The sequence below is a fragment of the Molossus molossus genome, unplaced genomic scaffold (genome assembly GCF_014108415.1).
Source record: "Molossus molossus isolate mMolMol1 unplaced genomic scaffold, mMolMol1.p scaffold_m16_p_26, whole genome shotgun sequence".
Lineage (NCBI taxonomy): Eukaryota > Metazoa > Chordata > Mammalia > Chiroptera > Molossidae > Molossus > Molossus molossus.
The window spans coordinates 2724865-2740701 of record NW_023425362.1 but is presented as its reverse complement, the minus strand read 5'-3'; the positions used below and the strand labels follow the sequence as shown (position 1 = coordinate 2740701).

The window sequence follows — 15837 nt, the reverse complement described above, 5'->3', positions numbered from 1 at the left end:
CGGTGTGGCTCAGTGGTTGAGCATCGACCCTGCATCAAGAGGTTGCTGGTTCGGCCCTGGCCGGTTTGGCTCAGCGGTTGGAGCGTCGGCCTGCGGTACAGAGAGACCCGGGTTCGGTTTCCACTGGGGACGTGTACCTCGGTTGCAGTTTGTCCCCGGCCCTGGTTGGTCGTGCGGGTGGCGGCCACTTGATGTGTCCCTTCACATCGATGTTTCTCTCTCTTTCTCTTCCTCTCTCTCCCTCCCGCTCTATCTGAACAAAAAATGGAAAAATGTCCTCGGGTGAGGATAAAAAAAACAGATGTTGCTGGTTCGATTCCCGGTCAGGGCACATGCCCAGGTGGTGGGCCCGATCCCCAGTGGGGGGCATGCAGGAGGCGGCCAATGGATGTTCTCTGTCGTCGATGTTTCCTTTTCCTTTTTTTTCTTTTTGTTTTGGTACGCGCCCCGAGCGGAAACCGCACCCAGGACTCTCTGGTCCGCAGGCTGACGCTCCAACCGCTGAACCAAACCGAACTCATCGATGTTTCTCTCTCTCTCTCTGTCTCCCTTCCTCTCTCTCTAAAGTCAGTAAAAACAAGCAAAGAAAAATGAAGGTTCACAGGGCCCAGCGTCTGTCCGTTTCCCCAGGAGGCAGGTGGACACAGGAAACGCCCGGAAGCCCTGGGACGTGTGAGCTGGGAACCCGGGCAGAGCGGAGGTGCCCGACCGCCCACCGCGTACCCCCGGGCCGGCGGGACGCACACCTACCCGTGAAGTCCTCCGGACACTCGCAGGTGTAGCCGCCCTCGCGGCTGCGGCAGCGGCCGTGGGCGCCGCAGGGGCTGGAGTAGCACAGGTCGATCTCGGTCTCGCAGTAGTCGCCGGTGAAGCCCGGGGGGCAGCGGCAGCGCAGCCCGTTGATGGGGTGGATGGGCCGGAAGAGCACGGTGGTGGAGCTGATGAAGGGCGCGGAGGAGTCGAACCGCAGCACGGACACGCACTTCATGTAGTTCTCGCAGGGCTCCCGCAGGCAGATGTTGTCGTCGAAGGGCAGCACGCGCTGCGTGGACACGGCGGTCAGCAGCGTGCGGTTCAGGTAGATCTGCTCCTGCAGGTCCTCCGAGGGGAAGAACTTGTCGCGGACGCCGCCGGGGAGCAGGGCGGAGAAGGTCACGTTCAGGATGTTGGCGCTCACGTCCGTGTCGTTCTGGATGTTGAAGACGAAGACGTCGTCCTTGGTGGTGGACAGCACCGTGGCCACCCCTTCCACGAAGAGGGACAGCAGGGGGGACAGGAACTTCTCCTGCGACATGTTCTCCAGGCGCACGGTGATGCTGTTGGTCAGCATGTCGTCGGTGATGATGGTGACCCTCAGGGTGCACAGCGCCACGACGCTGTGGAGGCCGTCTGCCGGAAACAAGGGGGCGGGGTCACTCGCCTGTCCGTGAGGGTCCCGGTCCCACCCACGACCCCCTTCCGCTCCCTCCACACCCGGCTTCCGAAAGCACAGCTCCCATTGCACCCGTCTCACTCGGACCCACTGCACCCCAAACCGCTCAGCAGGACATCCCATGACCCCCGTGATCCAGCCCCTCGCTGCCCACACCCCCACCTCACACGCGGGGACACCGAGCCCGGTTTTACGCCTCAGCACCTGCTCCAGCCGCCAGGAGACCCCACCCGGTCCCGCCCGTCCCACTGCAGTGGAGGCTCTCAGCAGCGCCGCTTTAGAATGACGCACACGGGGACGCCTCGGCCACCGCAGGCGAACCGGCCACGGAACGGGGTACCCAGAGCTTCCAGAGAACAGGGCAGGGTGTTCTGGTATAGAGTTGAGCATGTCATCGGTTCTGCGCCCAGGATCGGAGGAGCTGTCCAAGGGCTGGCCACGGGGGCTCCCCAGGTGACAGGGCAGCCCCATCATCCTTCCCGGCACCCTGACAGGCACGGCCACCCCTGCCCAGCGGACCTTCACCCGCCTCCCAGGCCCATCTCGAACGTGCCAAGGGGCCCGAAAAAACCTGGCTGAGCCACACCCTCCGATTCTGCCTGAACTCAGTGTCCCCACAGCCTGTCCATGCCCTTCCGCTCCCCATGGCGTGGCTCCCTGCCTCTGCCCCCGGTTTCCACGGGAGAAAGCCCCCTGTAGACAATGGAGAAGTGGAGCCACTCTGAAGTCACAACACTCTCGGTGCTATGTGACCGTCACAGCCCACCGAGGCGCCGACAGAGTCCGAGAACAGTGGCATCGTCCACTCAACAGGTGAGACACAGGGACACACTCCTGAGAACACAAGCCCGCTCCTACCCCACACCATCATTCTGGGCCAGGCGCCCCCTGGGTCAGGTGCCCCCCGGGCCAGGCGCCCCCCGGGCCAGGTGTCTCCCGGGTCAGGTGCCCCCCGGGCCAAGTGCCCCCCGGGTCAGGCGCCTTCCGGGTCAGGCACCAAGCACATCTCTGTCTCACCTCGTCCTCACAATGACCCGATGGCCCGCAGTCTGTGTGACCTCGCTGTGGGGAGGGGCTCTGAGGCTGCATCAAACCCACAAGGCGAGAGCTGCTCTGTCTGCAGCACAAACAGAGCAGAAAGTGTGCGGCTCCCGTGCAAAGGCCCGGGGGTGACCCCGGGAGCAATGAGGACACAGGAAATAGCACAGCACAGGTGGCAGGGACCCTTCCCCCACCGAGGGTCCTCCCCCCACAGAGGGAGCATGTAGTCCCTTCCCCCGAGTGTGAGCTGGACCAGCAACTGCCTCGGTTCCTCTCCCCCGTGGTCCTCACGCAGCAGCCCCGCGGTCGTCCCTCGTGGTCCCCAATGGCACCCAGCATCGGACCCGTGCAGCTTACCCCCCTCATGGTCCTACAGGTCTGCCCCGTCACCCTCCCCTGCCATCCTCCCCTCTCCTCCTGGTCGTGACACCTCCATGTCACCCAGCTCCCTCCTCCTGCCCCAGGGCCTTTGCACGCCTTGTTTTCTGCCAGGATCACTCCCTCCTTGTCGGCCAGTGGCTGTTCCCACGGCTCCCAGGTCCCAGCTGAAGGTCCCTCATCACAGGGGCCCTCGGCGCGCCCCTTCCTGCTCTGCCACACCCCACTCTAACTCCGAACAGGAGCGGCCTGCCTCTTCTCTCATCTGTCCATACCCGCCTCCCCCGCCCCGTGGGTCCATGAGGACTGGGAACCTGTAGGTCTCGTTCCTGCTGAACTCATCTCATCTAGAACAGTTCCTGGCACTCGGGGCTGCGGGGTAAACATTCGTGAAAGGGGAGGCGGGAGCGGGAGGCAGGGGCGGGGCGGCAGGTGAGAATGAGGTCTCCAGGGGCTTCTCTCGCACCCCAAGCTTGACATCTGCACAAAGAACATCAGGCACCCCCGTTCCCACGTAAGCCATTTCTCGTGGGTGTCTCTCTCTCTTTCTTCCTGTGCAGAGGCCCTTATAACACGGCAGGGTATCGGCGGTCTGCTTCCTGGTGGCCGTTGTTACGAAACATCCCTTTAACCTGAAACCACACGTGGATGTGTTCTGGCCCATGCCACGAAGGATTTTAAAAGATGCTGCTTTTGCCCTGGCCGGTTTGGCTCAGCGGTTAGAGCGTCAGCCCACGGACCAGTGAGTCACGGGTTCAATTCCAGCCAAGGGCACGTACCTTGGTTGCGGTTCAGTCCCCAGCCCTGGTCGGGTCGTGCGGGAGGCAACCAGTCGATGTGTCCCTCTCACATCAACGTTTCTCTCTCTGTCTCTCCCTCCCTCCCACTCTATCTGAGGATAAATGGAAAAATATCCTCGGGTGAGGATTAAAAAAAAAAAAAAAAGATGCTGATTTTAAGCTCAAAGCTCAGCCAGTCCTGGTGCTCCGGGCTACCCTCGCCCACCGGGTGGGGTGGGGGCTCCGGTGCTCGGACCTCCAGAGGCAGCTAGGGGGGCACAGCACGTGGGACACCCAGGAACCCCAGCTACGCTGGGGGACAGGCAGCTTCACTCAGGCCAAACAACCCGACCGGAAGAGAGGGTTCAGCACGAACCCCGCAAACGTGCTGCAGAAGGACACCAGCGGCCCAACTGTCCATCTCGCCACTAACTTCAAGACCGTGGGCCGTCCTGGACGCCCCGCTCCGGGGAGACAAGGAATTCGCTTTGTACCTGGGACCCAGGCTGGTGTCTGAGCCATCTAGCTGTCTCCGCGTCACAGCAGGAAAGACAGGACAGATGGCCAAGGGCGCAGCTGTGGGACACAGAAGGCGCTTTCTGCAGCTGCACCTGGGGAAGGGGCGGGGCTCCGGTGAGCAGACAACCACTGTCCACAACCATGTCCTTGGGGAGGGCCCAGCCCTGAAACACCAGCGGCAGAGGCCACGCATGGAGCCAGGGGCCCCAGGGGACAGGGACAGGGATGGGGGATAGGAACAGGGGACGGGAGACAGGGGATGGGAGACAAGGATGGGGGATAGGAACAGGGGATGAGGGACGGGGACAGGGACAGGGGATGGGGATGGGGGATGGGGACAGGAACAGAGACAGGGGACCGGGAACAGGGACAAGGGACAGGGGATGAGAACGGGGACAGGGGATGGAGACAGGGGACAGGGCACAGGGGACACATTTACAAGACGAAGTGCCAGGACAACCGTGGAGGGGGCTGCAGGAGGGGGTCTCCGAGGCGGGATGGAGCTTGTCACCCAAGTGGAGAGGAACATCCTCCTGCAAGCTGGCCAGTCAGTGGTCAACAGGAGGGTGTGCCGGTTCCCGGGGCTGCCGGGACACAGCACCACCGACTGGGCTTAAACACCGATCCTGTCAGCCTACAGGCCAGGGGTCCGAGACCAAGGTGTCAGCACGGGGGCTCCACCTGCAGGCTCGGGCCCCACTCCCCAGCGCATGGTGGCTGCTGGTGGTCCTCGGTGTCCTTGGCTTGTGGCACATCCCTCTCACCTCTGCCACCTCGTCACGCGGCCTCCACCTGCTGTCTGTGCCCAAATCCCTCTCTCTTAAAAGAACACCAGTCACTGGCCAGGGCCCACCTGCACCCAGGGGCCCTCATCTCAAAGCGCACCTTGATCACACCCGCACAGGTGCTCCCTCCGAACAGCACCGCACCCTGAGGTTCCGGGGGGACGTGAGCTGGACAGACGGGAATGTGGGGCGGGCGGGGGTCCAGCAATGCTGCCGGCCTCCCGGGGTTTGGCGGGGGGGACACAGGAGGAACGTCCTCATGCTGTAAGCTGGGCCTGTGCGTGGACGGGTTCCCACCACCGCTCTGCACGAACGTCCTTCCTGGTCCAGCCCCTGCGGTCCTCACAGCCCGCGACGGAACCACTGCAGGCCCCCACAGACGAGGGCACCGAGGCACAGAGAGGCTGGCCCAGGAGCCCGGCTGAGGTCACAAGGGCAGCCAGTGGCCGACCCGAACCGACTGGCTCGAGCCCCACTGACCGTGGCCACGGGGCTCAGAGGACCATGGTCCCGGCCTGGAGGGGACCCATCAAGGACATGGAGGAGGACAGACTGGTTTCTAAACACCCAGGGCCCCAGGGATGACACAGCAAGGCTGGGCCATCGACGGCTGGAGCCGCAGTGCCAGAGGGGGCAGGGCCACTGGTCACCAGTCTGTCACCCACCCCACGCACCCCGGAGGGAGGCCCCCGGCTTCCACTGCCAACGCCCTGCAGGGCCTGGTAGGCACAGCCTCACCCACAGGGCGAAGTTCGCTGTCCAGCAGGTTTGTGACAAAGACTGCCTCCTGTCCCCTGCCCTGCCCCCTCCCCAGGCCTCACACTGGGAACTTGGACGTGGATTTTGAAGTGGGGTTTGTTGTCCGAGGCCAGACTGAGGGCAGACAGCGGGGTGTCCAGTTTCTCTCGTTTGTGGACAACAAAAGCTGAGCCTAGAACTGTGGCTTGGGATCCGAGCGCCCTGCCCACTGGCGGTCAGGGGCCAGAGGAGGCCAGGGCCAGCGTCAGGCCCGCGGGACCCCGGCCAGTGAAGGTCCGCTTGCCCAGCCCGTCATGGAGGAGGCGCCGGGTGTTGACAGACACCTGGACGACACTTGAACTGGCGCCAACGCTTTGTTCCCCCGCAGTCGGCTTACCAGGCGCTCAAGAGGCGAGCACAGCCCCGCCATGGGGCTCAGCGAACTGCGGGGTCCCGGTCAATTCCTGGTCAGGGCACGTGCCCGGGTTGCAGGCTGGATCCCCCCAGTGGGAGGCGTGCAGGAGGCGGCCAATCGATGTTTCTCTCTCACATCGATGTTTCTCTCTCACATCGATGTTTCTCTCCCTTCTTCTCTCTAAAAAATCCAAAGGCGGGCACAGCTCTGCCTGGGCCTGGGGTGAAGAGGGCCCCATGTGCGCTGTGACCTCGGCTGGGCAGTGGGGAGAGCTCCCTCCGGACTCCAAGGCCCTGGGTTCCCCCTGTCTGGAAGCCACGCCCCCTGTCGTTTCTGCCTCTGACCCCCCTCAGCCACAGGGCAGGGTCTTCACTCCCCACCCCCCTCCGCTTGAGGCCCGCAGCCAGCTGCACCCCACCCGCCCAGGTGCCTGCTCCCAGCCCCCAGGCCCGCGCCTCTGCTGCCCCCCATTAGTGCTATTCTCCTGACTCCTGTTTCAGGGTGACACCCACACCCCTGCAGCGCCCCGAGCCCGGACCCCCACCACTGTGGGCACTCCCACGTGATCACCCCACTGCCTTGGCCCCTTCTTCTCGCATCTTAAGTGACTTTGCGCCCCACCCACCCCACCCCATCCCAGGACCCTGCCTGCAGCCGTGTGTGTCTTTGTGACCCGGCCCCACTGAACTCACGGCCCCTCCCAATCCTGGCCGAGCCCATCATGTCTGCTCCATGGAACCTTCTAGAAGGCTGACCTAGAACAAGCCCACTGCCCACAGGAAGGCTTCCTCACAGCTGCAAGCGGCCTGCCTGACCCCACGCAACGGCAGTCACGGGCCGGGGCTCGAAGAGAGTGCCCGGCCGAGATAAAGGACTGTCCCCTGAGTGTTGGGGCTGGTCCCTCAGAACTCGCACACAGGACTGACCTAGGACCCAGATTCCCGGTGGGCGGGACTGGAGGACTGGAGAGAACCGGGACCCCCTCCATCCCCTACACAAAGTCCCCTGCACAACAGCTCAGGCCGCACCCGTCACGACAGCCCAAAGGCGGGCACCTCGAGTCCCTCCTCTCCTCCTGGTCGTGACACCAGTGTGGATGACCAGTGTCCGCGTCCCGGGACGGCGACTTCGCAATTCCACGCGGAGCGTCACTCAGCCCCAGAAAGGACCGCGGCGGCGCCGGTCCAGCTGCCACGTGGACGAATCGCGAAAGCATCCCGCTGAGTGAAAGGCGCAGACACCGAGCGCCCACGGGGTCAGCCCACTGCTGCGACGCACCCGGGACACCTGCTGGCGGCCCGGGGGGGGGGGGGGGCTGACGGCTGTGGGTTCCGCGGGTGACGGGAACGTCCGAGCTAGACAGGGTGACGCTGGACCTCTGGCACAGCACTGGGAAAGTGCTGTCTTCACTCTGAAATGGCTGGTTTTTATTATGTAAGCTTCACCCCAATTTTATTTTATTTTATTTTATATTGATTTTAGAGAGAGAGACAGAGACATTGGTGAGAGAGAACCTCGACTGGCCGCCTCCTGCACGCCCCCCACTGGGCATCGGGCCCACAACCTGGGCATGTGCCCTGACCGGGAATCGAACCGGCGACCTCTTGGTGCAGGGTCGACGCTCCACCACTGAGCCAGGGCAAGAACTGCCGCAATACTAATTGGCCTTATTTTGCAGGGGATTATTCAAAAGAGAGGGGGAAAAACCCCACGATTTTAACAGAAATTTAAAGAACGATTTTCCTAAATCCAAGTGGTGCCGGAGGTCAGAGGGGCGAACCCCCCGAGAGCAGAGCCTCGGGGAAGCCACTTCCCACCTGGGCCGTGATGGACCCTCTGGCTCCCGTGGTGCTGAGCCCAGCGGGGGCGGGTTCGTCCACACTACGGGCGACACTGGGAAAACCTCGCCGGCGGAGGGGCACGTGCCAGCGAGCACACACCGCCTCCAGCTTCGCGGGGGTCGCCCTGAGAGTCGTCTCCTGACTCCTGTTTCAGGGTGACACCCACACCTGTCCCCGGTCTCCCTCCACTTCAAGTCCTGAGAAGAAGCCGTAGGAATCCAGCCGCTGGCCTCACGCCCTCCCTGGCGCTGTGGGTGGGGACCCCAGCTGAGCGGCTGAGATCAGGGGGCCGCGGGGCCTCAGAGCGCCAGGCAGCCCCACTTCCCTCCCCAGCAGGGAGCCTGCCCAGCCCGCTGCTGGCTGCCCTGCTGCCCTTCTGGGAACTGGGGCCAGGTTCCCAGAGGCAAAGCACACATGCCAATCGGCTCTAAGAGCCAGTGGGCGAGTGAGCGCCCTGCCTCCGCAGCGGAGGACACCCTACACGCCCGCGTGACCCCACACCTGCCGAGGGACCCGTGTTCTCCAGCCTTGGACACGTCACGGCGCAGCCGTCAGCGCGAGAGCAGCAGCGAAGACGGATTTCCAACAAATCCCAGCCCCACCCGCCACGGAGCCGGGCCCTGCTCAGAGCCCACAGGCCTCTGCAGCCGCAGCCGCGCCAACACCCACAGCGGCCGGGGGCCCTGACCCTTGTCCCGGGTCCCGTGCAGTGAGCGCACAGGTGTCCCGTCTCTCCCTCCCCTGGACTCTGCACATGCCACCTGGGTGCCTGGGCTCGTCTAACCCTGGAAGTTTCCACCTCTCGGACATCCACGCTGGACTCCTGCTTGGGCCTGGACCCCGCTTGCCAGCCGTGCCCCCGAAGTTCTGACTGTCGGGAAGCACTGGAGACACATCCCCGAACCTGGCCTCGGTTTCCTCACCAGCTAAGCCAGGATGACAGGACCTCCGGCCTCCAAGGCCCGCGAGGGCCCACAACTCACGTCGATGCTCTCTCAGGCCCAGTGAGCAGCCAGCGCAGATTCTGCCGCCCCCATGGCGGGGACGTGGGCCCAGAGAGGGTCAGGGGCCGGGCCCAGGACACACAGCTCGGAGTCACAGGGACACAGGGCAGGTCTTCCTGAGTGGCCCCGGGAGGCCTGGCTGCCTCCACCCGTCTACTTGCTGCTTCACACACGCTTTCCAGAGAGAAGATAATTATTAACTGCGGAGGCTTAATGAGGAGAAGGAGCTGCAGGGATTTCTAATACCAATAATTTGTACCTATTAAGAGCAAATGTGTAACAACAAAGGCGACATCGGATACTGTTTCCTTTGCCTCCAGCTGAGTAAACACAACTGGTCACAGGCTGCTGGAAGCAAGACAAAACCAGAACGTTCGCGGGCGCCCGGACCCTCGGCCACACCTGTGGGCTCCCAGACCCCTGACACGCCTGTAGGGACCTGAGGACCTTCAGCCCAAATACCCAAGAGAACGGGGAGGGAAGGAGCGGCAGGTGGATCAGCTGCGGGGGCGGCACCTCCCCTCCCGCCCAGCTCTGCCCCCGGCGGCAGCTCCAGCCTTCGCCTTCCTCAAGGGACAGAGGGCAAAGCATCTGATGGGGGCTAGAGAGGCCGCCCTCCTGACCCCCCTGTCTCTCCACTCAGGTGCCCTGAAGTCCCTTCCAAAATCACTTCACTGACTCCTCTTCTGAAACGCAAACACCACTGAGAGGCGCTGTCGAGCTCCTGACCCCTTGGTGGGTTAGCTTTCCAAGTCTGAGGTGCCAGGGGCAGCCCAGGACTCCCCTGGGGTGGGGAGCAGGTGCCCTCACACACTGAGAAGCACCCTGGGCCACACACGGCTGCGCCCACCCTGGTGGGGCCCAGGGTACTGCCCTAAGAGTCCTGGTGGCCATCGGAGATCCTGGAGTGAGCCCTCCCAGCGACCCCACCCACACGCTGCCAGGTGAGGGGCAGCCCCCGGCCTGGCCCCGCCATCCACGGGGGACAGCCACCCACCGATCATCTTCGCCACCTTCCAGGGACCCCCTCCCTCCAGCTGAGTGAAGAGCCGGCAAATGATTCTCTTTTGGAGAAAAGATCAAATATTGGCCCAGACGTCTATTAATTCGCAACTCACGTCGCAAGTGCTGAGAAAAGAAAAGAAGAGTGTGTTTTTTTTTTCTCTCCTGGTTAAACATTTGCTAAGAAAATTCCAATCCTGAATTTCAAGAGCCCGAGCCAGCATGGCATTGGAAGGAAACTCAGATGATTAACCAGGGCCCGGGGCGCAGGAGGACATCACAGCCAAGGGAGGACTGTGGGCTTCGGCACCCTCCGCTCGTCTGTGTTTCACCTACGACACGCTTGGCTGTAGCGGAGTCTTTAATCCGCTCCTTTCAAGCCTCTGTCCCCCCACATCCAAATGGTGAGCTCAGCGATCAGTATTCAGAGGGGGACAAAAACTCCGTCCCACCTCGGTTTGTTCCAGCAGGGGCCCAGCCCTCCATCCTCACGTTTGTCCTTCCCCGGCCTTTGTTAACGGCCCCCTTCCTCCCTCCCCTGCAATTAGTGAGCTGCAGGCCCATTCGGAGTCAGCGAGCGAGAAGATCCGAGAAGGCTAAGCACTGCCCTTGGAAGGGACAAGGCCCACGCGGCAGCGTCTGTCTGGCTCGCCGTCAGGGGAGCTGGACGGGAGGGGTCATTGAAGTGCCTCTGAAGACACCACCTGCTTGGCTGACACCTTCCCTTTCGTGACACCGGGTCTGAGCAGCTCCAAACTGCCGAGGGCAAAGGCCCCATCTCCCATGAGGCAGTGGGCACGGCCCCCACTCCGTGCCCATCTGGGTCTGCACCCAGCGCACGCCAGGCTCGGGCAGTGCCATCATGTCTGGGGAGTGGGCTGGACCTGCAACGGTCATCGGCCACCCGCAGGCTGACGGAGAAACAGAACAACGTTCTGCTTTTGAGAACCACAGTGGGGTTTTAGTCCAGTGACTTCACGGCCCAATTTATTCCTGCCCTTAAGCCTTTAGTGTTTCAGGTACTTTCCAAAGTCACACCAGGACACAGTCCACAGGGAATCTTCTCTCCCGGAAGGCAATGGGTCTCCCTACAGCTCCCCTACTCCCCACCCTGCAGACCCTGCAGGCCACCTGGCTCCCAGGAGGGCTCCCCACTGAACACCTACTGTGTGCAAGGCCAGGGCCGCCTGCCCCGCCTTCCTCCACTAATGCCTCTCACACTCACAGACACACCCATATACTCACACACTCATGTACTCACACACACTCGTGCACATACACACACTCATGCACTCACACACATACACACACTCATGCACATACATGCACACGCATGGGCATGCACAGGCATACACTCATGCACACACATGCACCCACAGGCATGCACAATCACACTCAGGCATATGCACACACATACTCATGCGCACACACACACAAATACTCTCATGCACACATATGGACATGCACATGCACACACTCATGCACACACACACATAAATACACTCATGCACACACCCATGTGCACACTCACACATTTCCGAGCTTCCAAAGGAGAATGCCTGCTCCAAGTTCTCTTGTGGTGCGTCCGGCCTCGGTCTGCACAGATGGAAGAGATTAACCTAATATCAGATATCCTGTTATTAAGTGATTAAGAGATGACTTAAAAGTAACAAATTGGAGTTCCCTCCAAGGTACCCCACGGGTCCTGAAAAGGCCTGTACGTTTGCTCAGGTACCACCACTGACTACATTTACAGTTCATTACAATGAAAGATGATTGGGTGCAACAAACCCTTTCAAGATCCAAATCTGCAACCTACACTTGAAGAAGCTAATTAGTGTTGTCATCACTCATTAATTCAGTAAATATGCACAGCCCTCTGTGTGCCAGGCCCAGACGCAAGAGGAAAACCCACAGTCCTGCCCTCCAGGCGTCCTCAGCAAAATGGGGTGACAGATGGGCCACAATCACAGTGCAAAAGTGTCGTGAGGGGATGCCCAGGGTGAGTGGAGGTGTGGGGGAGGGACATCCAGGGTGCTGATGGGAGGTGGGGGAGGGCACCCAGGTGCTGATGGGAGGTGGGGGAGGGAACCCAGGGTGCTGATGGGAGGTGGGGGAGGGCACCCAGGTGCTGATGGGAGGTGGGGGAGGGCACCCAGGGTGCTGATGGGAGGTGGGGGAGGGACACCCAGGTGCTGATGAGAGGTGGGGGAAGGCACCCAGGGTGCTGATGGGAGGTGGGGGAGGGACACCCAGGTGCTGATGAGAGGTGGGGGAAGGCACCCAGGGTGCTGATCGGAGGTGGGGGAGGGACACCCAGGTGCTGATGGGAGGTGGGGGAGGGACACCCAGGGTGCTGATGGGAGGTGGGGGAGGGACACCCAGGTGCTGATGGGAGGTGGGGGAGGGCACCCAGGTGCTGATGGGAGGTGGGGCAGAGGCCTGCCCTGAGCTGCAGCTGCAGGAGGACCGGACACTTTGGGCGGGAAGAGCATCTGGATGACGGTCTGTGGTCAGCACGTGCTCAGGGCTGGTACCCGCCCTGTCACGTCACTGTGCCTATTACAAGGGTACCTGTGGGTGCCCTCCCTCCACTCAGAGCAGAGCTACACCATAGGCCCACATCCTCCGTGCTCGGCCTCAAGGGGCGTGGTGGCCGGCGGGGACCCGGGGACGTCCAAGGAGGCTGAAGTACCAGGTGTGTCTGGAAGACGTGGCTGCCGAGCCACCGTGCGCAGTAAGGAGGAAACGCGGTGTGAGGGGCACCCACGGAGCTGCCAGTGAATCCCGTGAGTGCGTGTACACGTGTCCTGCATGTGTGTGCACGTGTGCGGACCCAGCGGGCCTATATAGGGGGCGTGATTCTAGTCGCCTGAGTCCTCAGCTCCACGGCCAGCCCCTGAGGAGCGCAGGTGTGCAGAGAGCAGCCCCCTGGCACCAGGGTGGGGCAGGCACAGCCTAGGAGAGGCCGGGGCCGCCCCACGGCGGGACGTGTCCAAGTGCAGCCCTTTGCCCTGTGGCAGCACTCGGTCAGCGGTGGGCATGTGGGGTCGCGGCGGCAGGAAGCGGTAGACCAGCTCGGATCCCCAGGGGTGCCCACGCCCCGCCAGGGCCAGGGCCCCTCCTGCTGGTCACACGCCTGACCTCAAAGTCACCAGCGGGCACGTGGTTCGGCTGGAGTGAACAGTCGTCTGTTTGCGGCCCGTCTTGAGAGGACTCAGTGCTGTTTCTTAGCTTGGAATTGTCAACCAACACAGTGCTGTCGCCCCAACTCCTGCGGCTGTCGCTACTAAACGTACCAGCCCGAAATTATCTGGGGTGCCTGCCTGGGGCAGAGTCAGACCGAACGTATCCCATCCCCACCACCCCCAAAGGCTGGCCGATGGCGGAGGAAGGAGGCCGAGCTCCGGGCACCCAGGCCTCTGCAGACCCCCGACCTCAGCGAAGGGCCCGGGGTCAGGCCTCGGCGGCCACAGGGCCAGTGCCTGGGGCAGAGCGCGTTCCTCTCCCCGGTCCCCTGCCCTCTGCGGTCTCCAGGTTCCGAGAACAGAGGTTCCCAGGCCTGCAGTGCAGACCCGGACCCGGGCTGCCGGCCTGCTCGGTGGGAAAGCAGTGGGGAGCCGGCCCCGTGAGCCGGTTCCATCGACGATCCAAGTCCACGAGCAGGTGCGGGGTCCTGGTCTCTGCCCGCCGAGAGCCCCTCAGACTCACAGGGCCCCGCACCCTCGTTTATGTCTGACGGGACGAGAGAGGAGAAGAGATTTCCCCAGGTCCCCTGGAGAGGTTTGGAGAGCTGGGCTCCTGAAACCCTACCCACAGCTCTGCCCAAGCGATCCTGTTCTCGGCTAAACGTTTCATATCAGAGCAAGGACGAGTCAGACACTCACTCTCCTTGCACTCTGGGGCCATGATCACCTCACTCAGAACACCCCGTGGAAAGATGACCTGTGGGGAAGTGCACGGAGCCGAGGAGACGCAGGGTGGCCTCCAGCCGCTTCCAGGACGCACGCCGCAGCTGTGGGGTGAAGGTGGATTCACTCTTAAGACAACCGAGGATCCACACACCTACCTGCATGTGCTGGCCTGCCCATTCTCGGGCACAGACGAGTCCCAGTGCCAGCCCATCCACCGCGTACCCAGCTGGCCCGCACCCTCACCCTCCTCAAGATCCTACCAAGTCGGTTCCATTTTCCCTGTTTCACAGACCAGGGGGCGTGATTCTAGTCGCCTGAGTCCTCAGCTCCACGGCCAGCCCCTGAGGAGCGCAGGTGTGCAGAGAGCGGCCCCCTGGCACCAGGGTGGGGCAGGCACAGTCTAGGAGAGGCCGGGGCAGCCCCAGAGGGTCAGGAGGTTAACTGACTTGCCGAGGGTCACTCAGCTGGTTAATGATGTGCCAAAATGCAAACCCATGTCTGTCCGGGAGCACTGGGCACCCCAGGCCACTGCCCACCATGTCCACTGCCTCTCAGTGGTCTTAGCTACAGGTGTGTGCATTCTTTTCTTTTCTGTTTTTTCTGTTTGGTTTTTTTTTTCAGGGAAAGAGGAAGGGAGAGAGACATCGACGAGAGAGAACATCAATTGTCCGCCTCCTGCATGCCCCTCACTGGGGATCGGGCCCACAACCTGGGCATGTGCCCTGACCGGGAATCGTACCGGCGGCCTCTTGATGCATGGGTCGACGCTCAACCACTGAGCCACACCGGCCGGGCTGTTTGTACATCCTTTATATAAAGAAGCAGGAGCCCTGGCCGGTGTGGCTCAGCGGTTAGAGCGTCAGCCTGCGGTCCACAGAGACCCGGGTTCGGTTCCCGCTAAGGGCATGTACCTTGGCTGCAGTTTGTCCCCGGCCCTGGTTGGGTCGTGTGGGTGGCGGCCACTCGATGTGTCCCTTTCACATCGATGTTTCTCTCTCTTCCTCTCTCTCCTTCCTGCTCTATCTGAGTAAAAAATGGAAAAATGTCCTCGGGTGAGGATAAAAAAAAAAGAAGCAGGAGAACAGAGGCACGTTTCGCTCAGAAACACAGTCTGGTTTCAATCCCCAGCAGTCTCTGTGCCCTAGCCCAGCCGCGGACAGAAACGACCTCTGCGCTCTCTTCCGTTTACCTGGCCCTTGGCTTTCAAAGGCGGTAGCTGTGCCACGCCACCCTTGGTGTAAATTCTTCCAGATTAGAAACAGCTTGTGGTATTAGGACGTAAGATTAAAAGGCAGACATAACAAACATGGACTACATTTAAAATTTCTTAGGGCTGGGTGGCAGGAAGTGTCTAAGAAGACAGACTAAACCAAATCCTCTCCAGCCAGCTGGGCGCCACCACCACGCGGAAGCCCTCGCCCTGGTCCGTGCACACTGCTGTCTTGCCCACAGGGAGGGAGGAGCTGGCTCTGCTACCGAGAAAGTCTGTAGGGCCCCAGCACCTGTTTGGGCGCAGAGGTGATCTGAGCACTGCCCATGACCACCCCATCAGACCCTCGCCACCGGGGCCGGGACCTGCCAGTTCTAGGTGAGTTCAAGGATAGATTAGACCCAGTGGAGAAGAAAGTTAGCAAACGCTAAGACAGCTCCAAAGAGCATATTCAGAATGAAGTGTATTCAGGGGAAAAAGGCAGGCCCAGTTTGTCAGGGAGCGTAAGTGAATTCCTTGCTCCTCGATACTTGACTGGTTACATTGTTACGCACGGGGAGTCTGCTTTCTGGGCCTATCTGGAGACCCCTGGGCGGCTGCAAGACTGATCATTACGACGGCTTTGAAACAGCCTTAGCACCCAGAGACCCGGGCCCCACACCTTGCCCTTCCTCAGGAGTGCCTTGGTTCTTCTTGGCCCATTTTATTGACATATAAAACTTACATACAATTTGGTTTATGTGTAAAGCTTACATGTAAATTAACATGTCGTTATACAT

The 15837-nt window shown here is 61.7% G+C and overlaps 1 protein-coding gene across 1 annotated transcript in view; it reads right to left on the bottom strand.

Moving 5' to 3' along the window:
• CELSR1 (cadherin EGF LAG seven-pass G-type receptor 1) overlaps nt 1-15837 on the bottom strand; it is a 129405-nt gene that overhangs the window by 80670 nt on the left and 32898 nt on the right. Inside the window, exon 2 of the mRNA XM_036278239.1 lies at nt 751-1389. Coding sequence (XP_036134132.1) covers nt 751-1389 — 639 coding nt within the window. The remainder of the gene's footprint in view (nt 1-750; nt 1390-15837) is intronic.